At 48.8% G+C, this 27,250-nt stretch overlaps 1 protein-coding gene across 19 annotated transcripts in view; it reads left to right on the top strand.

Annotated features, from left to right (window-relative positions):
* HDAC4 (histone deacetylase 4) overlaps positions 1 to 27,250 on the top strand; it is a 338,424-nt gene that overhangs the window by 149,124 nt on the left and 162,050 nt on the right. For 17 of the 19 annotated variants that reach the window (XR_007518011.1, XM_049888576.1, XM_049888584.1 and 14 more), the window contains one exon: positions 13,791 to 13,862. Coding sequence is in view for 18 of the 19 variants with exons in the window: in XM_049888576.1 (XP_049744533.1) it covers positions 13,791 to 13,862 (72 nt within the window). In the remaining variant the exon portion in view is untranslated. The other 2 variants (XM_049888591.1, XM_049888588.1) reach the window with 2 other exon arrangements.

Raw genomic sequence — 27,250 nt, 5'->3', positions numbered from 1 at the left:
AGCAATTGGACACAATCTGTCTACAGAGGTTTAACACCAAAGAACTTGACTTTACATTTTTCACAAAGGCTGGCTGCTCTATTTTGTTTTTGTGTGATTTCTACAAATTTCCCTTGCCCACGAGTGTACGCGTTGCCAGCAGGCTGATACGGTGGCACATGCTTTATTATCCAAGTTGCATAGTGAATAATATTAAATGAGTCAGCTCCGGGAAGTACAATGGCTTCTGGGCAATGAAGGTTCGTCATGAACTGAGTGTAGTCCGTAAAGTAGGCGCAGCTTGGGATGGAGACGTGTGTCAGGCTCCTGCTGTGCTCAGTGCACTGCCCTGGGCTCGGGGAGCCTGAGGTACAGCCGGGTGGGGGCTCAGCCATCTTGGCCAGTCGGTTCTCCATCTGAACCAGGGCAAGTGAAGCATGGCTGGTGGTCTGTGTATAGAGAGTGATCTGAATAGTGTGTGTGTGTGTGTGTGTGTGTGTGTGTGTGTGTGTGAGAGAGAGAGAGAGAGAGAAAGAGGAGGGGGGGAGGGTGAGAAGAGAAATGGTTTTATTACTACTTTTCTGAATTCAAATTGAACTCCCTTACAAAAAGTAGAACACAGTTCAGAGAAGAGATGGAATTATAGTCTTAAAATTTTTTGGTATTCCTGGTCTTAGAACTACGAAGCTTTCAGAATTTGGAAAAGATTATTTTAAAAACTGTTTTTAACGTGCTGGTTATTTGGAGACAGTCTGCTGCTGGCTGGTTTGTTGTGGAGGTGGAGAGAGGAAAGGAGGCAGACCCGCTGTCCGAGATGAGGGTGGGCAGTGGGGTATGCTAGGGACACAACCTTGTCCTTCTGCCCTTTCCCTGGTGGCTTTTAATCTCCTCTTCCTTAGCTTTCTGCTAACACCTGGGGAATACTGATTGGTGGACACCTGCTGATGGAGTTACAGTCAGAGGACTCACCCCACAGCGTTCTTTCCCTGTGACCTTTGTGAGCACAAACTCTGGGCTGGGCGTCAGGCCAGGCGGCCCCGTCTGATCCCTACCACGTGGACAGCATCGTGTCACCCATTTATAATTGCGGAAAACGAGGCCCAAACTGGCCAAGTCTTGTGTGTGAGGTCATGGGGGCTTTGAAGCGAGGCGGTCAGGTCCCCAAGCTCACAGCCAGAACCTCCGTGCCACCTGCCGCCTGGGCCCTGACCTGCTCGGTCAAGGACGAAATCCACATCCTGTCAGTGACGCTCGGCATAATTCACGTCTAACAGCAAATTGCTTCTGGTGTGGTAGCTCTATTTTTAGAAGACAAAAATAGAGCAGGATACAGTGTAATCACGATATTTTTAGAGGCTGAAATTTGTGGTGTGTGAAAACGATTATAAAAGGAATAATGACAAGGTTCTGCTAATCCTGATTTTGGAGAAGTTGGGATTTGTAGCATGTATGCACACTGCGTGTAACAGATACGCAGTGTGATTTCTACAGGTTGTTCACCAGCTTCTCACAGGACCCAGAAAAGCGAGTTTGTTGGAGGGAGGGGGTGTGCTGGGGTATCCTTGAATTAAATAATAGCGACGTAATTATCTTGAACACACAGTTGTACCTTTGAGTCATGGGCAGGCTCGTTCAGTGGAAGAGCGAGGGTACAAACAGGTAAACTTGAGGCTGCAGGCAGGAGGCAGGCTGAGGTGCAGCGTGGTCCCAGCTGCCCAGAGCTTCCCACGGGAGGAGAGATCCTTACACAGGTCAGCAGAGATGCTAGCTGCTGTGCGTTTGGGGGATATGATCTGTGTGTCTCCCCCCCGACCCCTTTTTTTTTTTACATAAAATTATGTTTTAAAATTTTATTTTAAATAAATATAATTTTTAAATGATATTAAAAAATGAAGATAATAATACCTATTACTTAGATGGTTAAAAAATACGAGACTAAGGGCAGCGTCTTTTAGGGTTCAGGCCCAGGCTCTCCTATTGTCGGATCCTTGTCATTGTACAGTGGCCCTCAGCTGCAGGCCACATCCTGGCACCCCCTGAGGGAGTGCAGTCCCCCAGGACCAGGGCCTGCAAGGGCCTTTAGGAGCCTTCCTTCATGTTTGTTGGCTGCATTCGTGAGTTGTTACGGTTCTTGGGGTGAGATGTGGCGGAGGGAATTGAGGGCCTGGTGGTCTGCAGAGAGCAGGGCAGCCCTTTCCTGCACCCCAGATCCCAATCCCAGACCTGGTGGCTCTATCAGTGAGAGAACCCTGTCCTCTTCCCTTTGCCACGGACTGTGGTGGCAGGAAGATGCTAGAATATGGCAGTATGTGAGCCAGGCTGTGGGACACACGTTCCCACACAGCCCTGGGGCAGTGACTAGGGCACGCAGCCATGGAGAGAAAGCCCCTTGTCTGCACCCCAGGGCTGGACCTCCTGAACCCATAGTCCCAGAAAAGCTGTGCCTTCAAAGGAGGGTGGCTGTCAGGCGTCACCCATGGTGAACTTGAAAATCATTGCGACTTCAGGGTGCTTACACACGTGGCCTGCAGCCGGGGAAGAGCTTGTGCTCTGGCCCACGAGGAGGCTTTGGTGGCCCGAGGCCTCAAGTGACCTGTGGGGCAGTATGGCAGACTGCAGCTGGACTGAGCCTGCCGAGTGGCGGGAGGGCTGGTCTGTACCATGTGACACTGTGTCTGGATACACCCATCCGGGAGGTGGCCCTGACTGCCTGCTGCTCATCGTCTGTTCTCTGCTGGCTTCGGGTGGTGGTCCAGAGCCTCTCAAGCCGCCTCTGGTGTTGGGGACATGGGTGCTGAGGATGAAATGGTGCTGTTACTTACATGTCTCCTCTGCAGCCCTGGATGGCAGACATTGTCCCCTTGTCACCTTGGGGTTCTCAGTGCCCAGTACAATGCCTAGAGCATACTCAGCTCCTGATAAATGTTTGTGGGATAAATGACACCAGACAGTGTTATCATATTCACTGGGAGACATGTATGTGTAATGCCAAGAATCACGGAGAAGCCCACCGCCCACATATTTCCCAGCCTTAAAAGGCTGCAGAGGCTGCAGGTACTATGATGGGGACGCTTTCCTCAGTGACAGGAAAAGTCCCAGGGCAGGGAGATATTCTGAAAGAGAGAGAGTTCATGGCTAATGTGTTTCAGGATGAGAAGAGGAATCTTTGTGCCGTGAGGAGAATGAAAAACAGCGTGAAGCCCCCAGTGAGATAAACCGGGCTCGTTTTCTTGCTTGTGCTAGTTTTATGCACAGCCTTTCCTGGCACAGCGTTTCTGGGTGGGGTATGTACCATCTAGTATTCAGCTTTTCTTTTTTTTTTTCCTTTAGCAGCTCAGCTAGAGAGATTGATAAATATTTCAGAAGGCCAGAGCCCCACCCGAGATGAATGGGTATTCGGAGTGTGGGGCTTAGCAGCAAGGAAGACTGTGGTTTCCGGACCTGTTAATTTCTAAACTGGCAAAACACAAGAAAGTTGCTCGGTACCGTTTGCTCTTTAGAACGGCTCGTGGGCCTCTTCGAGTTCATGGGTTCATGTCAGTACCCTCCATGCCCCCACCTGGCATAGCAGCACCCACCAGCCAACCCATCCTAGGAAGCAGCAGCACCTCACAACACCCCACACATAATCCCCTGGAGCGTCCTGGTGGATTCACCTTCTGAATCGATCCTACCTCTGCCTGCTTCTTAACCTGCTCCGTGAAGCCACCCTGGTCCCAGGCCTGGGCTCTGAAACAGCCCCTCACTCTCTCGCCTGCTCCATCTCCCCTTCCACTGCTCCTGCCCGGGGTGGATACTCTACATGGACCTGAATGAGCCCTTTAAAGCATAGGTCAGAGCAGGAGGTCCTTGCCGAGGCCCCGGGACCTGTGGTCTGGCCCCATCGGCTTCGCCCTGCCCCCTGGTTACTCAGCCGCTGCCCCACTGGGACCTACCGGGGGTCCCGGCTCACAGCCTTTACTGGCCCCCTCACCTAGATGCTCCTTCTTGGGATACTTTACCTGGCTCATTCTCGCTTGCCATCCAGGTTTCTGCCCAGATGCCATTCCTCACTTTGTCTCTTGGGTCACTTTGTCTAAAAGGTAGCCTCCCAGTGGCATTCTGCCCTCACAGTTCTTATCCCCAGCACGTGGTACCATGCAGTCCTTTAGTTAGATGTCGTCTCTTCTTCCCTGGTGGAAGCTTGGGGCGGCGGGCCCTGTCGTGTTCACTGCCACATCCCTGGAATCTACGGCAGTCATTCAGTAACTAGGTCAGTGAGCTTTGGTGAATGAGTGAATGAGTGAATGAGTGAAGCGATGTGGACCGTGTGATTGTGTGCAGAGGCAGCATGGCATGAGGGGCGGGTTTGGGCTTGGAAGCCAGCCTTGACCTTGGTGGAGTCATTCACAGTCTCCATGGCTTACTTTATCTCTAAAATGGGACGTTACCAGTACCTGTGCCCTCTGTTCCCCTCGTGAGGACTCCATGAGCTAACGAAGTGCTCGGCCAAGTGCCTCACCCATCATAAGTGCCCAGTAAGAGTTAGCTGTTTATATTTCTGATTTGGAATGAAAGCTTTTTTGTTCAGTTTACCAGCAACTAGCAAGGATAATAGTTCAGAAACATGAAGTACTTTTAGTAAATTGAAGCAAATAATATCCTAAAGTGTGAACGGAGAAAGCCATTCCACCCAAGGGGCCTTAAAGCACCATCCTGAAAGCAACTTAGCAGCCATTTGATGGGTGAGGCCCCGAAGCCAGTGTGGTCCTTGAGCTGCAGCTGCTCTCTGGGGTGCAACCCCTGTGAGCAGAGAATCCGGGCACCATGTGGGCGGATCATTAGCAGAGCCTGGTGGTTCTGCGTCAGCCGCACCTCCTCCGTCTCCTTGTCCTTGACATCTGACCATGGATGGTCACTGATGAGTAAGGAGGTGAAGACTTCTGCTGCTCTGCAGAGACTAAGAAATGCTGCTTTTGAGACAGTGTCTTAGTTCTCTAGTGCTGCTATAAAAGAAACACCAAAAGTGGGTGGCTTTAACAAACATTTATTTTCTCATAGTTCAGGAGGCTAGAAGTCCAAATTCAGGGTGCCAGTTCTAGGGGAAGGCTTTCTGTCTCTGTCGGCTCTGGAAGAAGTCCTTTCCTTGTCTCTTCTGGGCTTCTGCTCCTGGGCGGTGTTCATGTGGCTTTGCAGGTCTCTTACCCATCTCTGCTTGCCAAATCTTCTCTTTTTATCTCTTATAAGAGATTAACTCAAGACACACCCTACACCAATTCTGCCTTATTAACATAACAGAAAACTCATTCCCAAATGGGATTATAGCCACGGGCGTTAACAAAAAAAAAACAAAAAAAAAAAAAACTAATGTCTTTGCCAGCAAGTCAATTCCGACTCATAGTGACCCTGTAGAGGTTAGAATTTACAACACCTAATTTTGGGGGACGCAATTCAATCCATAACATTCCACCCTTTGGGTCCCCAAAATCGTGTCCTTGACCCATACAAAGCACATTTACCCCATGAAATCATCCCAAGTCTTAGATCAACTCCAAGTCCAAAATCTAATCTTCTGAATCGTCTAATTCAAGTGTGGGTGAGATTTTAGGCATATTCCGTCCTGGGGCAAAATTCCTGTTCATCCTGTGAACCTGTGAAATCTATACTACAAGTTATCTATTTCCAAAGTACAATGGTGGAACGGGCACGAAATAAGTATTTCCATTAAAAATGGGAGAAATTGGAGTAAAAGAAGGGGTAACAGGCACCAAGCAAGTCCAAAACCCAGCAAAACAGTTTACATTAGCTCTCAAGGCTTTGGAAACCCTGGTGGTGTGGTGGTTAAGTGCTACAGCTGCTAACCAAGAGGTCAGCAGTTCGAATCTACCTGGCACTCCTTGGAAACTCTATGGGGCAGTTCTACTCTGTCCTATAGGGTCGCTATGAGTCAGAATCGACTCGACGGCAGTGGGTTTGGGTTTTTTTTTTTTTTTTTTTGGCTCAAGACTTAAAAATAATCCTTTTTTCTTTGGGACCACCTGAGCAGGGGTCCTGCCCTCCACACCCTGGGTGTTGGCCATGCTTTGTGGATGTTGGGTGGAGGTCCCTTGGCCCTGGGCTTCAGCTATGCCTTCTAGGCCCACTGGGATAACACCTCTGCTCCTTCGGTTTTGGGCAGCCCCGTTCACCTAGACCATTTGAGTGGCAACCCCGCCCCCCTCAGCCCTGGCATGCCCCATCGTTCTACCCCATGAGTAGCACAGCCCCACGCTCTGAAACTGAGTTGGTAAAGATCTGACTCTTTGAAACCTAGGAGGTTGTGACCCTACCCTTTAAGATCTAGGAGGCCGTGGCCCCACCCTTTGAAGCCAAGAAGGTCCTGCTTCCTGTGCTCCTTCCAACAGTTCTGCTAATCTCCGAGCTGCTCCAGGGATGATTCTTTTCTTAAAGGACAACAGATATAGCTCCTTTTGCCCTCTTTCCTGCCTGTAGAATTTCAAGAGGCATGCAGTGTTCTTTCCCTCTCCCTTTCAGTCTAAGCTGATGGGTTTTCTGTTGTTATAGTCAGTTAGCTCCATCAGTGACAGGCTTAGTCTCTTTAACAAAAGATTGTATAGCCACTTTCTTGGTGAATATTGTAGGACACATATCCTAGAAGAGAGCTTTTCAAGTCTTTTTAGTTTTTGTCTTCATTTTGCACAGTTCATCCTTAAGTCCATCTCTTTCCTCTCACATTTTAATATAACTAGCAAGGAGAAACCACGCAGCCCCTTTAAGATCTTGCGTAGAAATCGCCTCAGCCAGATATCCAAGTTCATCACTTAAAAGTTGTACCTTCACCAAACATTTGAACATAATTCAGACAAGTTCTTTGCCACTGCATAAAAAGCATAACCCTTCCTCCATTGTCCAATCACAGGGTCATCATTTTCTGTCAAAGCCTCACCAGAAGCGTGTTTAATGTCCACATTTCTAGCAACATTCTGTTGCTGGCACTATATGTATTCTCTGGGGGGATGGAGACTTTCTCTAGAGCTCTCCTCACTTCTTTCTGGGCCCTTACCTGAATCACCTTTGATGTCCATAATTCCAGGAATAGTCTCTTCAAGGCAATCTAGGCTTTTACTGTTAGGCACCTTAAAACTCTCCCAGCCTCTACCCATTACCCAAAACCACTTCCACATTTTAGGTATCTGTTAGAGCAGCACCTCCTCCTTCTGGTACCGAATTCTGCCTCAGTTATCTGGTGCTGCAGTAGCAGAAACACCACATGTGGGTGGCTTTCACAAACAGAAATTATTCTCTCACAGTTTAGGAGGCTAGAAGTCTGAATTCAGGGTGCCAGCTCCGTGGGAAGGCTTTCTGTCTGTTGGCTCTGGAGGAAGGTCCTTGTTTCTTCTGAGCATCTGCTCCTGGGTGATCTTCTTATGGCTTGGCGTCTCTCTTCCTTGCGTCTCTGCTTGTTAATCTGCTCTTTTTATCTGTTAAAAGAAATTAACTCAAGACACACCCTACACTAGTCTTGCCTCGTTAACATAATAGAGAACTCATTCCCAAGTGGGATTATAGTCAAAGGCAAAGAGTTTAGGATTTACAACACGTGTTTTGGTGGGACACAGTTCAATCCCTAGTAGGTGGGTTGGGCCTGGGAGCTGGTTTCCATCCTCTCCTGGGCCCCTCGGTGGCACCGCCTTAGTGCCCTCCAGCCACAAAGCTCACGTGCCTCTGCAGGCTTTTTCCGAACCGGCCATTGTGGTTTTTTGTTATGAGTTAGTGACTCATTTCTCATGAGCTGGTTAATATGTACCTATTTCCCGGCTTCCTGTCACTTAACCACAGACACCTTTTAGCTAATTTTTAATACTCAGCAACGTGGACTGTGGGTTGGAGGATGACTTGTCCCTATGGTGGTTCCAGCTGCTGACTCACATGTTTGGGAGAAGCTTTGGCCCTGAGCAGCTGTCGTGGCAGTGGCTAGGATACACATCCTGGGCAGGGGCGGGTTAAACCAGGAAGCAGGGTACGCAGGGGCTTACCTGTGCTTACCTACTAATCTGTAGTGCACAATTTCACCTGTTTTCACCATATCAAAACAGGTGAGGTTGCCCACTAGAGGTAAGTAAGTAAGCGCGAGTAAGCCTGTGAGACTCTTGTTTACTGGGGACTCTGTCCCTGGTCTTGGGTGTAGCCGTGGCTGTGGCCACTGTCACGGGGTGCAGGTGAAGCGGGAGGATCAGATGGAATCTCGCTCGACCAGGGATTCTGCTCCACTTTCTAGATATTTACTTCCTTGACTCCTTTTGTCAGCCCTGGAGGTCTGCAGGACGGAGGACAACACTGAGCCTGGGAATCCAAGTAACATGTGCACTGCTGACGTGGTGCTCACATTGGAGCCAGGTGTGTCCTGAAATCCCACGGGGCCACAAGGCCTCCAGGACACAGCCTCCTCCACATGGGGCTGGTCCTGCCAAGGTAAGGCCTGCTCCCGCCAGAACTTCTGTTGGTCAGACTGTGTGGCGTTTGGCAGTTTCAGCTGAGAAAGTAGAATGCCTGCAGAAAGTAAAAGTGGCAGGTATAGCTTGAGCAGCCTGTCCACCTGCCTCCGCACTCGGGCCGGCTGGTCCCAGCAGTGGGAGGCAGGTGTGGCTGCCACCAGCAGGTACGCATCAGTGCTTCTTTCCAGCCGTCCCAGCGGCTCCTTTGCTTTCCGAGGCCCCTAAATTCAGTCAAAGGGACCTGTGTAGAAAGCAATTTTAAATGAGTTGCCCAGGCACGGAAGGGTTTGTTTTGTGTTCTTCTGAGGGGCCGCGTTCAAACTGCTGCCCTATTTCATCTCCGCTCTGGCTCTGACAAATCTGCGGTGCACATCCGAGGTCCCTCCTACATCTCGCTTGCACAAAGCAGCTTCTGATGACTCAGCCTGCTCTGTCATCTCCGTAGCAGACAGGTGTCCTCCAGGGCAGGGACAAGGGCTGCTGTCAAAGGTAGGCTGGGACGTTTTCTCTGTTATGTCCCATCGGTTGTGCTGGGCAGAGCTGCTCATGAGGGCCGTCATCGCAGGTTGTCTTGTTCGGGGAGGAAGGTGGGTGGCCCAAGCAGTGCCTGGACAAAGTCTGAAAGTGGCTGAGAAACTCCCTCCAGGAAATGTTTGCCTCCGGCCATTAGGGAACAGACCCACGCTTTGTCCAGCCTCCAGAACACTACCGCATTGACTCCACACAGCGCTGGCAAGGGTATTCTTTCAGTTGTTGATGTCCTCTCTGTCGCCCACTTGCTTGCTTGCTCATTCAGCCTGTGCCGAGCCCTACTTCCAGTCCCCCATGCTGGCTCTGCTCGGTGCCGGGGCTGCGGGGATGGGCAGGACCCACTCTGCCGTCTTGCAGCTCCTCCTCTGTCTGTGTGGGGGTACTACCCGCCCCCGGAGGTTCCTCCTTGTGGCCAGTGGTCACAGCCTCCTGTGGTGTTTCTCCTTGTTACCGAAGCTCTCTGGTTTTGAGGATGCTATCTCAAATAGGTGTGGGTGAGGTGGCATTTTTCTACTTTTAAATTTGCCCGAAGAAAATTCCTGAGTAATGGGCTGCTGCTCTTTCTTTTGGAAACCCTGGTGGCGTTGTGGTTAAGAGCCACAGCTGCTAACCAGAAGGTTAGCAATTCAGTTCTACCAGGTGCTTCTTGGAAACCCTATGGGGCATTTCTACTCAGACCTATAAGGTCGGTATGAGTCTGAATCGACTCAATGGCAATGGGTTTTTGGCTTACTCTCGCAGTGAAATCTAGACCACGTTCTTCCCTTCATTTAACTTCAGTATTTCTGCTTGGCGTCTGAGTACATGGGGCTGAGGCTTTGTGAATGTTTTGTCCTGTTCGACCTGATTAGGTCATAAAAAAAACCTGGTTGCCGTCGAGTTAATTCTGACTCACAGTAACCCCGTGTGTGTCAGAGTAGGACTGAGCTCCATAGGGTTTTCAATGGCTGATTTGGGGGAGGGGGGGAGTAGGTCGCCAGGGACCTCTGGGTGGACTTGAATTGCCAACAGTTAGCGGAGAGTTTTAATGTTTTGCATCACCCAGGGCCTCTGATTAGGTCATAGGTTTTCGAGATGAAGCCTTGTGGGGCATGTGGCAGAAGCAAGGCACCTTACATTAGGGTGGAGATGCTGTCTTTCCCCACGCAGACCCCATGTGTGGGCGGGACGTGTGCCTGGTGGCAGGGGTGCCCACATGCACCTGCTGGTACATCGACGCTGCCTTGTACATTGTGTGGATGTTTGCGTCCTAGCTGCTCAGGGCGCATGTGTTGAAGTGCTTCTTAGTCAGGAGTGTCTGGGTGCTTGAACAGGCGGGGGCTGATGATAAACTGGTGATTATTAAGGAATCTTAATGAAAGAATTAGCTGAACAGACTAGCAGGTATTAATTCAGGGACGATTATATCGATTGGAAGTGAGGGTTTGTTGTTACTCTTGAAGAACTTTTATTATGAAAAAGTTCAAATAAATACAAAAGTGGAAAGACTAGTGCAGATAGTGAACCCTCAGCTACCCGCCACCCACCTCCAGCCACTCCCAGCCTTTCCGCTATTCCCAGTTCATCATCTCCCTATTTATAAGCTTTATTACACAACTTTGGTATTTTTCAGTAACTTACACAGTGAGGAAAAAATCATGGTTTGGGGCACTCAAGGCTGTTAGCACAAGTCTCACGTTTCTCGCAGAGATGAGCTGTTGGCCGACGTGAGTTTATTGAGCATCTCAGTGCTTGGCTGCAGGAGCAGGGCCAGGTACTGCCTGGAGGAGGCGACATGGAGCCAGGGCCGGTGGGGGCACAAGTCCTGCTCGGGGCGGGGGGCAGCTGGAGGCGCCTCTGGGGTGTTCAGCCCAGAGTTAGGGACGGCCTAGGGTAATCAGGGTATCTGCTTGTCATGAGTCTCGTTACCCCTGATGATGACTCTTCAGTACGCAGAGCCTACTTTCATGATTTAACACAAGGGCATTGGATTTCCAGTAAGATCCTACCACGGGTCCTGCAGGTCAGGGCAGGGAAATGCTGGCTTCACGTTGACCTGTGGCCCCAGGGAAGACATGATTGGTGGAGTCCACACAGATGCACAGGGTGCGAGGGGGAGGTTTGTCCAGACCATGCACCCTGCTGTCGCCTCCCAGGAGGGCGTTAGTGTTCAGGCTGGCATACCCCCATGGACAGTGCTTTCTCAGACACCTGCTGAAGGGCGTGGGGTCAGGCGTCTCCTGTGGCCAGCCCCCAGCAGGAGGGGCTTTGTCCCTTTCCCATCTTTACTCAGGTGAAAGGTAAGGGAACATCCATCAGGTAAAAAAAAAAAACGTTGCCATCAAGTTGATTGCAACTCATAGGAACCCTATAGGACAGAGTAGAACTGCCCCATAGGGTTTCCAAGGAGCGGCTGGTGGATTCAAACTGCCAACCTTTTGGTTAGCGGCTGAGCTCTAACCGCTATACCATCAGGGCTCCCAGTCGTCTAGGCTACAGTATATTTTAATTTTTCTTTGCATCTATTTTAGTAACAAAACACATGCCTCGACAAACATGTCCACCCCAGGAACTTCTGACCTTTCTCACTAAGTTAGGTTTTGAAGTACCATAGCTTCTCCAGTTTGCCGTCAGCCCTCAGGCATCCAGGCATTCAGTGTCCCCAACACCCTTGTGAGGCCATCCTCGCCCTCCTGGAGCACCTGCTTCTCCCAGACCACGTGTGGTTCTGGAGTTGAAATGGCAGGGGAAGTGCTGGGCACCCCCTTCTCAGCTTGGTGCAGTGAGATTCAGATCCCACCACTGCAGATCACCCTGCCCTGTGTCCCGAACCTCCTCTGGTCACAGACAGGGAGCAGATAGTGGATTTGAGCAGGTAGAATGACAGTGGCCACTCACCCTGAAGCCCAGGTGCTCACTGGGGAGGAACCTGGTCACTTCACATGACTTCCTAGCAAGTTCCCCAGTTACTAGATTTGAGTCCACACAGACTGGCAGGGTTGAGGGTGCGGGGACGGGAAGGAACGCTGTCACACCTAGCGCTGCCAGGCCCTCACTTAGCCCTCGAGACACGTGACTCCCATTCACGGTGCCCCCACATACAGCAGAATGCAGCACCGTCTGGCCCTGCGCCTTCTCAAAGTCTCAGCCGCGGTGGAGGTTGCACAGGAGACAGGGTGTGTGTGTTCACAACTGAGCGGCCCGCCTTTCGTGAATGGTCACATTCTTAGAGACAAGCCCTCAGTGTAAACAGTTGGGATTGTTTCTCTGGGCCTGGAGGATGCTTGTAAAGGACACATAGGACCTGCCAGCCAGGAGGATCTTCACCCCAGATGTGCCTCATGGCTTACTTACAATTTATTTTGTTACCTGGAAGTTGCGGGAGTCAGGGAGGGGTGCTGGCTGGTGGGAGGGGAGGCCTATCCGACACCAGGCCTGCTTCCCGGCGAGACCCAGAGCTGTGGTGTAGGCTAGCTGCAAGGCAGCCCTCCCTTTCCTGGGTGGGGGGGCTCACCTCTGGGGATGGCTGCCAAGTGGGCTGGTGTCACTGCGTGGGATGGTGTTACTCCTTGGGGCACGTCCTGTCCCCAGAGCTGTGAAATGTCCTGAGTGCCCTTGTTTTGTCCATGTCCAGAAACATGCTGGATGTTGACACCAACTTTCAAGGCTACTCCAGGTATAGTATGGTCGCTACAGAGAAGCTCACTGTTGTGTGGTTGTCCTGACAAATACAAGCAGGTGTAGCGTGGTCGCTGCAGAGAAGCTGACTGTTGTGGTTGTCCTGACAAATATGAGCAGGTATAGTGTAGTCACTGCAAAGAAGCTGACTGTTGTGTGGTTGTCCTGACAAATACGAGCAGGTGTAGCGTGGTCACTGCAGAGAGGCTGACTGTTGTGGTTGTCCTGACAAATACGAGCAGGTGTAGCGTGGTCACTGCAGAGAGGCTGACTGTTGTGGTCGTCCTGACAAATACGAGCAGGTGTAGCGTGGTCGCTGCAGAGAGGCTGACTGTTGTGGTCGTCCTGACAAATACGAGCAGGTGTAGCGTGGTTGCTGCAGAGAGGCTGACTGTTGTGGTTGTCCTGACAAATACGAGCAGGTGTACCGTGGTCACTGCAGAGAGGCTGACTGTTGTGGTTGTCCTGACAAATACGAGCAGGTGTAGCATGGTCGCTGCAGAGAGGCTGACTGTTGTGGTTGTCCTGACAAATATGAGCAGGTATAGTGTAGTCACTGCAAAGAAGCTGACTGTTGTGTGGTTGTCCTGACAAATACGAGCAGGTGTACCGTGGTCACTGCAGAGAGGCTGACTGTTGTGGTTGTCCTGACAAATACGAGCAGGTGTAGCGTGGTCGCTGCAGAGAGGCTGACTGTTGTGTGGTTGTCCTGACAAATACAACCAGGTGTAGCATGGTCGCTGCAGAGAGGCTGACTGTTGTGGTTGTCCTGACAAATACAAGCAGCTGTAGCATGGTCGCTGCAACAAAGCTGACTGTTGTGGTTGTCCTGACAAATACAAGCAGGTACAACGTGGTCCCTGAAGACCAGAAGCAACCCAAAATAGCTCGGCCAGGTGCTCCTGGGCCAGAAGTCGGGGTCTTGCCGATCTCAGCTGGGGACTGTTCGGTTGTTCCACAGAAGGTCTTTTATTTTCTGATTCTGCAGAGAGAAGTAATCTCTGCTAGAGCCAACAAGGAGCCAACGTGAAGACAGGAAGGGCACGTGTTTGCCCATTATCCGCTTGGTCGCTCCTCGCAGGCCCTCAGGGTGAAGTATTCTCTGTCCTGTGAGCAGACTCTGAAGTCAGTGCCTTTTCTCTTCTCCAGACGGACTTTCTGGCCGGGACCAGCCGGTGGAGCTGCTCAGCCCTGCCCGTGTGAACCACATGCCCAGCACAGGTAGGTTGCCTGCGGCCTGTTAGCACCGGGCTGCACCCTGGAGTGGGGAGTGGGGCTGCACATTATTGGAGGGTGTGAACAGAAAGGGGGGCTGTGGGCTCTCAGACTCGCTGAACTTGGATGCTCCATTCCTTGGGTTAATAGACCATCTTTTCCAGAAATGAGTTGGGCATCGGCTTGATGCCGTAAGTGGCAAAGAAATGCAACCACTCTGTTGTGAGCCTTAAAGGATGCCTGCTCTCTCCTGAGGTTCCAGCTGCTTGTGTGAGGCCCAGCCCCAGGCCCTGAGTCTGCCGGGGGCCTGGGACACACAGAGTTCCTGGCTTGCACTGGGGCCAGGCCAGGCACAAGGCCAGGCTGTGGCCAGGCACGTGGCCAGGCAGATGCCCCCTTGTCTCTGGCCCAGCCCTGCCCTTCATGGTCAAATGAGCCAACAGGGTTGCCCACCTTTAATTTAAAGAAGCCTCACCTGTGATTCTGAATTTTCCATCCCACCTGTGCTGAGTCTGAATGTGCATGTACTCCACATGCATTATCTCTGTCTCATCCCTGAAGCAGCCTTTCCCAGATCTGTGTCACCTCGCAGACTTTCTCCTCTTAGCTTTTTCCTGTAAAACACCCATTCCCGCGCCTTTTCCTCTGGGAACTCTGCTCAGTGTGTGGGTGTCCTTCACAGGCCACTTGGCCATATGAGAATATAACTCGACCCTGCACGAAGTGCCGTTCTCACACCCCACACCCCACACCGATCCCTCAGCCAGCTTCTGAGGGCGACCTGCTGGACACCTGCAACCATCGCGTCCCAAGGCCTGGTCTCTGTGGCCTTTGACAGCCCACCCCTCCACTGCCCAGTCCGCGCTCCCTTGCAGCCACCTCTTGTCCCAAGGGCGACACTGGCTGGGGCAGGGAGATGGGCCAGCCCAGCATGCCCCTTCCCGGGCCACACGGGACCTCCCATTCACTCGCCTTCCCTCCTCTCCCTTAAACGCAAAGCAAGCGGGGAGCAAAGCTGGACTTTTCAAAGAAGCGGTTTCTTTCTGTGCATAGTGATTCTCTGAGGTCTGCCAAGGACCGCTTTTGGCACTTCCCCAGGCACAGAGCCTGGATTTTTCTCCCTGCCACACTCCTAGAAGGTGCTTGGGTCCCTGGGCAGGCTCCGGCCTCCTGCAGGGAGGCTCACAGTGGCCGCTTTATATGTGCTGCTTCGCACACCCGCCTTCACCCCACATTCCTACCTGTCCAGGACGCTGGAGCAGGGTGGCAGGGGTGGAGCCTTAAAACAGAACATGAAGGCCATGCTTACGTTTTTATTCCGGCCCATGTACAACAGACGGACCTTCCTCATCTCCTGAGCTCGCTTCACCGAGTTATTTTTGTTTAAACACTGAACCTTTGTGTAGCGTGGGCATCTGAAGGCCAGCTCCTGGCAGGCCCAGGGCTGAGCCTAGACAGCATACTCTTCAGATAGCCTCGGGGGCTAGTCTCTGTGAATGCTGGTAAATGTGGGTGGCCTCCACGTGAGCCAGGAGCCGGCGGGTTTCACGGCAGGTTTCTGCTCGGGGAGTACAGCCTGCCTGTTGGACCTTAAGTGGCCCTGGGCTTCTTGGCCAGACGTGGACTTCAGTGTCCAACAGGGTGCGTCTGGGATCCTGGCTCCACTGCATTCGACTAGGCAAGTTACTGAATATCTCTGGGCTTTATTTCCTCACTTACTAGGTGGGGCTAACGGTGCCTTCTCCGCAGGGCTCTCGTGAAGATCAAATATGTGTGTCTGATTTTCAGTAGTTCCTCAACCCACGTTGTCACTTAATGGCCCCTTGCAGGTCCTCATGCTGGCAGGGGGTGTCTCCGTCACAGTGGCAACTCAGGGTCCCAGGGCATTCCACACCCGTTCTCCTCCTTGGGGAGAACCACCCAACTCAGAAGTGCCAGGTTGAGGTTGGTCAGCACCCCGTGGGTCTGAGACAAGTCACTTAACTTCCTCCTGACAGGTTCATGGAGCCTTGGTGGCGCAGTGGTTAAGAGCCAAGGCTGCTAACCAAAAAGTCCACAGTGGAAACCCTATGGGGCAGTTTTACTCTGTCCTATAGGGCCGCTATGAGTCGGAATCAATTCAACAGCAGTGGGTTTAACAGGCTTGCGTTGGCAAAAGTAGAGGGACACTGTGGGCCCTCCCAGCACTTTCTGCTCGATTTTGTAACATTGGTTGTCAGACTGTTTGAGAATGACCCTAAACCAGTACCCACAAGCCCCTGGTGGGGTAAAAAGACACAGGTGCTCGGTGGCACTCATGACCTTGACCCTGAGGCTGCACATGTAGGACTCACCTTAGGAGCAGCTTAAGGTGAAGGGATCAAGTGTGGGTCGAGGACAGCTTTGGTCATTCCAGCCTACCTCAAAATGCATTCAACAAAGAAATGTTAATCTCAGGCTATATAATAATTTGAAAAGCAATGTGAAGTTTTCTTTAAAGCTGCATTTTTATGATATTAGAGTAGAAACTTTCTTAGACATATTTTATGTCACTCCCAGTTGACTTTTGTGCATTTTCTAAGAATTGAGTTTAATCTTAAGCACTCATTTGACACTGGGCGCTATGAAAACCAGCCAATGTATATAATCTGTAGGAGTGACCTCAGCCTCACTGTAGGAACGTGTTCCTTCAGAACCCAGACCAGCTGATGTATATAATCGAGCGTGTTCCTTTAGAACCCAAAGCTTGTGCCCTGAGTGGGAAACATGCACAGATCCTGGCCCCTGTCGTGCTTCCTCTCTTTCCTTCGCCGTCCTTCCCGTACATGATGGCCACTCAACACAACTCTCTTTCTGATTATGGTTCTTCTGGGTGGCGGAGTTTGTTGTGCTTGACTACTGACCTAAAGGTTGACGTTCAAACCCGTCCAGCAGTGCAGTGGACAAAAGGCCTGGATATCTGCAGAAAGGTCACAGCCAAGACAACCCTGTGCAGCAGTTCTACTCTGACACGTGAGTCTGAATTAACTCGACAGCAGTGAGTTTCTGTTTTTTCTTTAAATAACACTTCAACCAAAATCCATTGCCATTGAGTTAATTCCAGCTCATAGCAACTCTATAGGACAGAGTAGAACTACCACATAGGGATTCCGAGGCTGCAATCTTTATGGAAGCAGATTGCCACATCTTTTTTCCTATGGAGAAGCTGGTGAGTTCAAACGGCCAACCTTTAGGTTAGCAATTGAGCACTTAACCACTGCGCCACCAGAGCTGCTCTGAGTACACTTAGTCCTTATAAATTCTTACTTCAATGAAACAGCACTGTTAATACCTTTTCTTTGTTTACTATCTTGACTTGAGACTTTAGATAATTCACGCAAGAATATCACTTTTGTTGTAAAATTTTTTGTTGTAGAAGGAGAAAGCCAAAATGCTATTTGTTCTGGATTAATTCATTTTCTTCAACTTCCACCTTAACTTCCTTTACGTAAACGTATACATATGATTGTTTATAGAAATAAAAATTTAAAAAATTTTCACTTATAAAATGTTCCTATCATAAAAAAACCAAACCCGTTGCCATCAGGTTGATTCTCACTCATAGCAATCCTATAGGACAGAGTAGAACTGCCCCATAGGGTTTTCAAGGAGTGTCTGATGTATTCAAACTGCTGATGTTTTGGTTATCAGGCAAGCTCTTAACCATTACACCACCCGAGTTTCCTCTGTTATAAAAGACATAAAGAAAACAAAAATCCCCATAAATGGACCAATAAGTAACATCATGATAAACAGAGAAAAGGTTGAAGTTGTCAAGGATTTCATTTTACTTGGACCTACCATGAACACCCATGGAAGTAGCAGTCAAGAAATCAAATGACACATTGCACTGGGCAAATCTGCCACAAAAGACCTCTTTAAAGTGTTAGCAAGCAGAGGTGTCACTTTAAGGGCTAAGGTGTGCCTGACCCAAGCCATGGTGTTTTCAGTCTCACATGCATGTGAAAGCTGGACAATGAATAAGAAAGATCGAAGAAGAATTGACACCTTTGAATTATGGTGTTGGTGAAGAATATTGAATATACCATGGACCGCCAAAAGAATGAACAAATCTCTCTCGAAATAAGTATAGACAGAATGCTCCTTAGAGGCAAGGATGGCAAGACTGTGTCTCACATACTTTGGACATGTTATCGTCCCTGGAGAAGGACATCATGCTTGGTAAAGCACAGGGTCAGCAAAAATGAGAAAACCCTCAACGAGGTGGATTGAAACAGTGGCTGCAACAGTGGGCTCAAGCATGACAACGTTGTGAGGATGGCTCAGGACCGAACGGTGTTGCGTTCTGTGGTACATAGGATAGGGTCTCTGTGAGTAGGAACCGACTCTACAGCACTGAGCAACAACATCATAAAAGACAAAACGCACAACCATTGCCTACCTTGAAGATATGACAGGTATTAATATTAGTCCTGAGCTTCATGTGTCTTTCTGTTTGTGAAGAAACGAAGTGTGACAGTGATGGCTCAGGCCATGCCCTTTCTCTCTTCCCAGAGGTGGTCATTATCCTGGAGTCGTTATGTATCGTCTCCACACTGTGTTATTACTACAGAAGTACTCACTGTAGTTTCTGGCTGGTGCTAATGGTTAACGTGCTCAGCTGCTAACTGAAAGTTTGGAGGTTCGAGTCCACCTAGAGGCAGCTCAGAAGAAAGGCCTACCAATCTACTTGTGAAAATCAGCCATTGAAGACCCTGTGGAGCACAGTTGTACTCTGACACACTGGGTCACCAGGTCAGGGTCGGCTCGGTGTTTGGGCTGTGCCTGACTGTGCTCCTGCATTCTCTCGGCTTTTCCAGAACCTAGGGCGGCAGCTGTGGTACTGAGGGTCCCAGTGCGCAGGAAGGTGAAGGGCAGCTGGCCTGGAGCAGAAGGGAGTGGCTTTTCTGGTGGTTTCCATCACTCTCTAGTTGGACCACTTCTTGAATTCTTTCCTTTTTTCCTATATTCCTATTCTCTGCTCCCGTTTCTTTACTCAGATGTCACCAAATCAAGGGCTCCCCGGCGATACACTTTTGAATGCCAGAGGGCTGTGGAGAGAAGGGACACAGGGTCCAGGTCTGCACAACGATGTGTGGCGGAGTTGCTGGCCTGGCTGCTCAGGTGGCCACGTATCAGACTCACTGGATTAGACATGCTGCCAGGTCTGGTGTCGGGCTCACTGGATTGGACGTGTTGCCTGGCCAGGTGGCTTTCTCTTGCACTGTGCTCTCCTGGCCGAGAGAGCAAAGGGCCTGAGGCGACCCTGAGGGAGCAGTGTTGGGGGGGCTGGTGCTGCACCCACAGCTCCCAGCACAGCCCCCAAGCCTCCACTGAGGCAGTCCCTAGCACAGTTGTGAAGTAAGCCTCTGTCTTCCGGGGCACCACGTCTGATTCCCCTGGGAAGGCCCTGTCTCACCTTCCTGGGGCTTGGAACCATGGCGGCCTGTGATGTGTGGGTGCTAACCTGCTGGGCAGAGCGTTTTGGTTTGGGACCAGTTTTCCTTGAGCCTGAGTCAGTGTGCCCATCTCCTGGCCCCTCTGCCTCTGGGGCCATGTCTGCCTGTCCCACTAGGCTATCTTGGGTGGGCATCTCCTCTGCCTGTCTGAGGGTCACACTGTCCATCCTGGGCCTTCTGTCCCTGCACACTGTGTTTCCTCTGTGTGCTGGTTGTCTGCCACTTTGGTCTCTACCTTCTGGGATACAAATTTCCCTGGCATGTCTGGGGAGCTGCTGTCTGCTTGTGTTTAGGAGCGGGGACCCAAAGGGTGATGGGCCCCTTGGGGGCTGTGGAGGTGCTAGCATCTGGGGCTCCCCTGCCCTGCTCGGGAGCCATCTCTCCAGCGAGCTGACCAGACCTTCCACCCCCGTGTGAAGGGCGTGTCTGCCGGGCTGCCAGATTCTCAGAGATGGAGACCATGGTGTCTCGTGGTTAGCATGCACTTTTCCACCTATTTCACCTTTCTGATACAGTACCCTCGCCTGTCCAGAAAATGACTCTCCAGGGATCTGCTGTCTGCGTGGGGTGAGGGAGGGGCCTGAACAACTGTTCATCTCCTGGTTTGGGCACCACCTGTACCTCCAGAGGCTGGGTGCTGCTGCTCCTGAGCCCAGGGGCTGCCCCTAGGTCAGACAGCTTCTCCCTCCCCAACCGTGGCGATGATAAGACAGCTACCCTTGATTCGTCTTCCATCTTTCTGACATGCAGAATTTTGTTGCTGCGCTTTTATCCCATTTTGTTTCTGTCTGTGTTGGTCATGTCTTTTTTAAAAATCCACGTACCATTTGAGTGGGATCTCAGAGGGAGCTGGATGACATGGTTGGGTTCAGGCCGCCATTTTTACCCAGACATGCCCCTCCCCATGCCTCTGAATTGGTGTCATACTGCCCACTGGCCTAAGCCCATGCACACCCCCAGCCCACCGGGGCTCCTGCCCCCTGCCACGGTATCTGGTATCCGCTGCCTCGTTTCCCAGCTGATCTTTCAATATCCCTGGTGCTGGAAGGTGGACAGATAAAGGCCCTTCCTATCCTGGGTGAAAATTGGATTGTTTGGGTTTTTATGTTTATCAGGAGTTGTTCCACCCCAGTTACTTTTTATACTGTTGTTGTTGCTGTAGACCATGAGACTTATAAAGAGCTCACTGTCTGGCCTGAAGGAAGGAATACGAATAGTAAGAAAGAAAACATTTATTGGTTGTCTCCGAGTTATGACTTAGGCTGGCTGGCTGGCTCGGAATGTCTGCACCACACAGAACCCTGATGGTGCTGAAGTTGGGGGGCTGGCGGTTCCTCCATCTTAGGGAGAAAGCATGGGCAGCTGTAGCAAGGCCCTCACATCTGTTTCCGTACAGGAAGTAAGGAACCATCACTTAACATCTTTCTGCATGTTTGAAAGTTTTAAGTGATTTTTAGGCAGAAGAGTTTTTTTTTCTCCTAACTCAGAATTGTGGTTTATGCATTTGGAGGATCACTGAGGCCAGCACTGTTATGTATTGGTGAAGAACGTTTTTGTATTTTACCTATTTCTTTTCTTTCTCTCCTTCCTCCCTTCTTTCCAGCTTTGGTTTATATACTTTAAAGCTATAAGTGTGTAAATACAGTGTGTCAGGAGGACCGCTGGAACCCTCGAATAGTGTTTAAGAGCGCTTTTAGCAGGTTGCTGGAGAATGCTGTTGGTAACTTGTCCACGTGACGCCGTTACAGTCCGGTTGAAACAATTTTCATTTTTAATGATCCCACTTTAAAGCAACATGATGCTGTAGTCACACGCACAGCTGTCCTCTAGGAGAGCAGAGTACCCTCTTTTAAGGAAGTGTCTCCATTTCTGAAGCCTCCCAGGAGGTGTACACACCGCCAAACACGTTGTCCAAGCAGGTTCTCTGTTTGTCACAGTCAGGCTTATGGAGCCAAATGTCTGACCCGCTGAAGTATCCTTTGAGAAATAGCTGCAGGGCTGGGGGGAAGGAGAGATACAGAAGGAGGCTTAGCAGGTGGGTCGTGAGCCAGAGGGCGAGGGAGTTGGCACTGCTCTTCTAGCCCACCAATGTTTACCTGTCACCCAGGGACAGCTGCTCAGGGGAGGCTGCTGCTGGGGAAGCCAGGAGTGTCACATTTTCTGTATCTCCTGTGCCAGCGCCTCCCTTCATCCCTCCCTCCAGGTATCTCTCCTGCACCCTGGGGGCAGGGAACAGCTGTGGAGGTGGTGGGAGTCTAGATATTTTGATGAGAAACCTATAGGAAGTGCAAATTTGGTTTTGGGGGAAGACACTGTATCACTGTGGCTTGGTTTGCCTGTTTATCATCTTTTCAAAGAACCAGCTTTTGCCTGTGTTGGTACTCTGTGTATGTTTGTTTCCACTTCGCTGATTCCTGTTCTTACCTCTGTTCTTCTCCTCCCTGTGGGTTTGTTCTGTGTTCCTGTCCTGATGTCTTAGGTTGGGCCTTTGGCCACTTCATCTTCAGCTTCTCTTCCCTTTTTGATGTAAGCATTTAAGGCTGCATACTTCCCTTTGGGTATATATGTAGCTAAATTTGCTAAGTCCTAATTTGTAGTCTCTTTAAAATTGGTATCTCATGATAAAATGAGATATTTAGAAGTTTTTTTTTTTTTTAATTTCTGAAAGTATGGGCTTTTCAAGTAGTCTTTTTGTTATTGATGTCTAATTTACTGCATTATGGCTAGAAATTATTGAGCCTTTGAAATGTGTTGAGACTTGCATTATGGCTGGTTCTCATGAACATCTAATACGTGCTTCAGAAGAGTTAGTGTTCTCTAGTTGTTGAGTGCTAGATTCTAAATATGCTTGTTAAATCAAACTTATTCACTGTAAATTATGCCAAATATTAGGAATGTGAGACTGTGCTAGAAGGTGTTAAGTTTGTGGAGGCAAATGAGCAGGCAGGGGCAGAAAGAATTCCGGGGTAGGGGGGATTATTTTAAATAGGGGAGTGTCATGGATTGAATTGTGTCCCCCCAAAATATGTTTCAACTTGGCTGGGCCATGATTCTCAGTGGGTTGGCAGTTATGTAATGATGTAGTTATCCTTCATGTTGTGATCTTAGGCCATGATTCCCAGTATGGTGTTGGCGAATAATATTGAATATACCATGGACTGCCAAAAGAACAAACAAATCTGTCTTGGAAGAAGTACAACCAGAATGCTTCTTAGAAGCAAGGATGGTGAGACTGCGTCTTAGATACTTTGGACATGTTGTCAGGAGGGATCAGTCTCTAGAGAAGGACATCATGCTTGGCAGAGTACAGGGCCAGCAGAAAAAAGGAAGACCCTCAATGAGGTGGATTGACACAGTGGCTGCAACAGTGAGCTCAAGCATAACAACGATTGTAAGGATGGCGCAGGACCAGGCAGTGTTTTGTTCTGTTGTGCATAAGGTCGCTATGAGTCAGAACCAACTCGACGGCACGTAACAACAACAACAACAGGCCACAACCTAGGGAAACTCCCTTTACATTGGATCAGGGATGTGACCTGGTAAGGGTGTTACAATCCCACCCTAATCCTCTTTAACATAAAATTACAATCACAAAATGGAGGATAAACACACAATACTGGGAATCACGGCCTAACCAAGTTGACACGTATTTTTGGGGGGACACAATTCAATCCATGACAGGTGGGTGTATCTTGAGCCACACCCTTTAAGTACTGCCTTACTTAAGTCACCACCCTTCACCCCCTTATTGAAGTCATGCCCTTGCTTGAGTCACACCTTTTGTCTTTCAAGAGATAAAAGGGAGAGAGAAGAGAGCAGAGAAAGAGGGGCCTGGCTACCACCAAGAAAGGAAAGCTGGGAGTGGAGCACATCCTTTGGACTTGGAGTTTCCTGTGTTGAGAACTGCCTAGACTCAGGGGAAGATTGATGCCAAGAAACATGGATATTTCTACAGATGTTGAAAGGGGGCAAAGACCTTCTCCCAGAGTTGACAGAGAGAGAAAACCATCCCCTAGTGGTGGCACCCTGAATTTGGACTTCTAGTCTCCTAAACTGTGAAAAATAAATGTCTATTTGTTAAAACCACCCATTTGTGGTATTTGCTATAGCAGCACTACATAACTAAGAATTTGGTACCAGGAGCAGAGTGCTGCTCTAGTAGTTACCAAAAATGTGGAAGTGGGGTAATGAGTTGAGAAGAGCTTTAAGGTGCTTAATAATAAAAGCCTAGACTGCCTTGAAGAGACTCTTGGTAGAATTATGGACATCAAAGGTGGTTCCACTGAGGACTCTGACGGAAGTGAGGAGAGGTATAGAGAAAGATTCTGTCGTCTTCGAGAATACATACAGTGCTAGCCAGAGAATGTTGCTGGAGATGTGGATGTTCAATGTGTTTCTGGTGAGGCTTTAAAAGAAAATGATAAACATGATTGGACAATGGAAGAAGGGTGATGCTTTTTGTGCAGTGGCAAAGAACTCGTCTGAATTAAGTTCAAATGTTTTTTGTGTGTAAGGGCCCTAAAATCCACGTTCTTGGCGTTGGTGAGGCTTCTGTCCACGATGTGGGCCGGATTCCCTCCTGCTCCCTTGACCATTGTCCAGAACTTACTTCTGCTCTGCTGTTCTCAGAAAGTGTGCTTGAAAGATTATTAGAAATTGTTCTGGGAAGGCTCTTGCTGAAACTTGTGGTCTGTCATAAATTACCAGCCAATCAAAGGTAAAGGATTAACCCATTGTAGTTTCATTTTGTAAGTTACTTAGCATATTTTAAAATATTCATAGTTTTTACTGTTTTTTTTTAATATATATCTAATCAGGGTGTAACTATTATAATCTTTATTGATTCTCCTGTAACTGCTTAATGTATAGTTCCTGATTTTGTTAGTTCCAAATTCTCTGTATAAAAATTGCCTGTTCCACCTGTTCCATTCAGTACTTGCTGTTTGTACTTTGTGTCTCCCAGGTTTAAACTGTAATTATTCTCTCAATAAAACTTTTTAATTTTAAGTGTAGAGACTCTGACTTTTTTCTCTGCGACATTTCTGGTGTCATAAGTGGGATCCACAGGTGGCTTCAGGACATCGAGGAGGTGGGCTTTCAGTACCAGCCGAGCTCCTTTGCAGCTCTCGGACTCTTGAGCTCTTCTTCCTTGTGTAGAACTCTTCAGGCTTTTATTGAGAGATCTATTTCTGTTGTACACTCCTGTCCGTCTGTCTCTCTGGTCCTTGCAGGGTTAAAACTGTCTTAAGTGATTGAAGCTTGCTCTCTGAGGAATCTCAGGCTCCATAGGCCAAAACAAAGCATCAGGTGCAGGACGGCCAATTAAATGCCAATAGGGTGGTCACCAGCTACTTCCAGCACTTAAAGAGTCCTGTGACAGGATAAACCCGACCAAGGAACAGGCACAGAGGCCTGCTTGTTGTGTTTTGATTCTCCTGAAGGCTTTGAGCTAGCGAGATTGTCTTTCTTTTTAAATTGGTCTTTCTGCACATTTCTCTTAACTCACAAATCACACTAATTGGTGGCGGCTTTTCTTCTATTGTCGATTGCTTTCAGTGTTTGTCATGGATTGAATTGTGTCCCCCAAAAATACCTGTCAACTTGGCTAGGTCATGATTCCCAGTGTAGTGTGATTGTCTACCATTTTGTCATCTGATGTGATTTCCCCATGGGTTGTAAATGCCACCACTATGATGTTAATGAGATGGATTAGCGGCATTTATATTATTGATGAGGTCTAAAATGATTAGATAGTGTCTTAAGACAATCTCTTTTGAAACATAAAAGAAAAAAGTGAGCAGAGAGACATGGGGACCTCATACTACCAAGAGGAAGCAGTGCTGGGAGCAGAACGCGTCCTTTGTATGTGGGGTTCCCACATGGAGGAGCTCCTAGTCCCGGGGAGGGTTGATGACAAGGACCTTCCTCCAGAACCAGCAGAGAGAGGAAGCTTCCCCTGGAGCTGATACCCTGAATTTGGAGTTCTAGCCTACTAGACTGTGAGAGAATAAACTTCTGTTTGTTTAAGCCATCCACTTGTGGTATTTCTGTTAAAGCATCTCTAGATAACTAAGAGACTGTTTTATGAGTTAATTGTCCAGGCAAGTTTCAGGATAAACTGAATCAAGGCACAGAGGCCTGCTGGTTGTGTTAAATTCAACTGTTTCCTGAACTCATTAAACGTTTCATCTGGTCTTGCAAGACTGTACTTTTGTAAGCCTGTGCCAGCCCTAAGTGGTAAGTCTCTGCCAGCATCAAATATGTCTCCACTAGTGGCAGCAGTGGGACAGGCGCCTGGGCGTGCCTCTGTTAGTGGTAGTAGCAAGAGAGCATGACTCCACTGGTAGCCATACCAATGGGGCATCTAGATTCAGAACCTTTTCTATACTCGCTGTCCTTCTTTTGTCCTCTTTACCTTACATTTCCCTGTCAAAAATACCGTGTATCATAAAAATACCTAAACCTGTTTCCATTGAGTCAATTCTGATTCATAGCAATCCAGCCCTATAGGACAGAGTAAAACTGCCCCATAGAGTTTCCAAGGCGTGGCTAGTGGATTCGAACTGCCGACATTTTGGTTAGCAACCATAGCTCGCTGTAGCTCTTAACCACTGTACCTCCAGGGCTCCTTAAAATAGCTAGTAAAGTTAAGAATCCAGAGGAGACAGATAAGCCTCTACGAATCAGCTTTTCTCCCTGGTCAAAAGCGGAACTTCATGCGATAGTAAAGGAATTTCCTAATCCTCGCAAAGACCCCAGAAAAATTTAGAATTTTAATAGAAACCTGTGAACCAGGATTGTCAGATTTATACCAATTAAAAAATATGTTAGTAAGACCAGGCGGAGGCCAACTGTGGGTTAAGCAAGCTAATTGGAAAAGCTCAGAACAATTTTTAGCTATTAAAGTTACTGTCTTGGGTACTAAATTATTAGAGCAAGTTAAAAGTATAGCTAGGTCACTTTTAGATGCAATTCCCAAAATATTTCCTCAGAAAATAGATCAAGCAGAAGTTCAATGTTATAAACAAGAAAAAGATAAAAATATATACAATTACCAAGACTTTGTAGCTAAGGTTTCTGAAAAACATCCAGGTCTGTGACAAAGAATGTTGACATAGCCTTTAATTCTGTTTATAAATAGACTCCTTCCATAATGGGCAGAATTAATTAAACACTTTACAAAACTAACAAACAAATTCATGACATTGAAACTACAACCTTTGCAGGCTCCAGCTGAAATCTGGTCAGTTCCCTGACCCTTTTCAAAACAAAGTCTGAGATACGTTATGATGGTAAGAAACCAGGCCATAAAAAAGGAGAGTGCCGTAAAATTACGAAAAGAGAAAAGCACTCAAAGAAAAGGGGAACTTAACATCAAATTCTGCTTTAGCTATCTAGTGCTGCTATGACAGAAATGCCACAAGTGGATGACTTTAACAAACATTAATTTATTCTCTCAGTTTAGGAGGCTAGGAGGTTGAATTCAGTGTGCCAGCTCCTGGGGATGGCTTTTTCCCTCGGTTGGCTTTAGGGGAAGGTTCTTGTCATCAGTCTTCCCCTGAGTCTAGGAGTTTCTCAGTGCAGGGACTGTTCTGCTCTCGGCTCTTCTTTCTTGGTGATAGGAGGTCCCGCTCTCTTTTTGTTTGTCTCTGCTTTTACCTCTTTAAAGACCTCTTTAAAGAGTTAAAAAGCAAAGATGTCACTTTGAGGACTAAGGTGCACCTGACCCACGCCATGGCATTTTCATTTGACTCATCTGCATGGGAAAGCTGGACAATGAATAAGGAAGACTGAAGAAAAATTGACACCTTTGAATTACGGTATTGGTGAAGAGTATTGAATATACCATGGACTGCCAGAAGAACAAACAAGTCTGTCTTGGAAGACGTACAGCCAGAATGCTCCTTAGAAGTGAGG

Source organism: Elephas maximus, chromosome 6 (genome assembly GCF_024166365.1).
Source record: "Elephas maximus indicus isolate mEleMax1 chromosome 6, mEleMax1 primary haplotype, whole genome shotgun sequence".
NCBI classification, from domain to species: Eukaryota; Metazoa; Chordata; class Mammalia; order Proboscidea; family Elephantidae; genus Elephas; species Elephas maximus.
The sequence above is the reverse complement of the archived record's forward strand: the minus strand, read 5'-3'. Positions and strand labels throughout refer to the sequence as shown.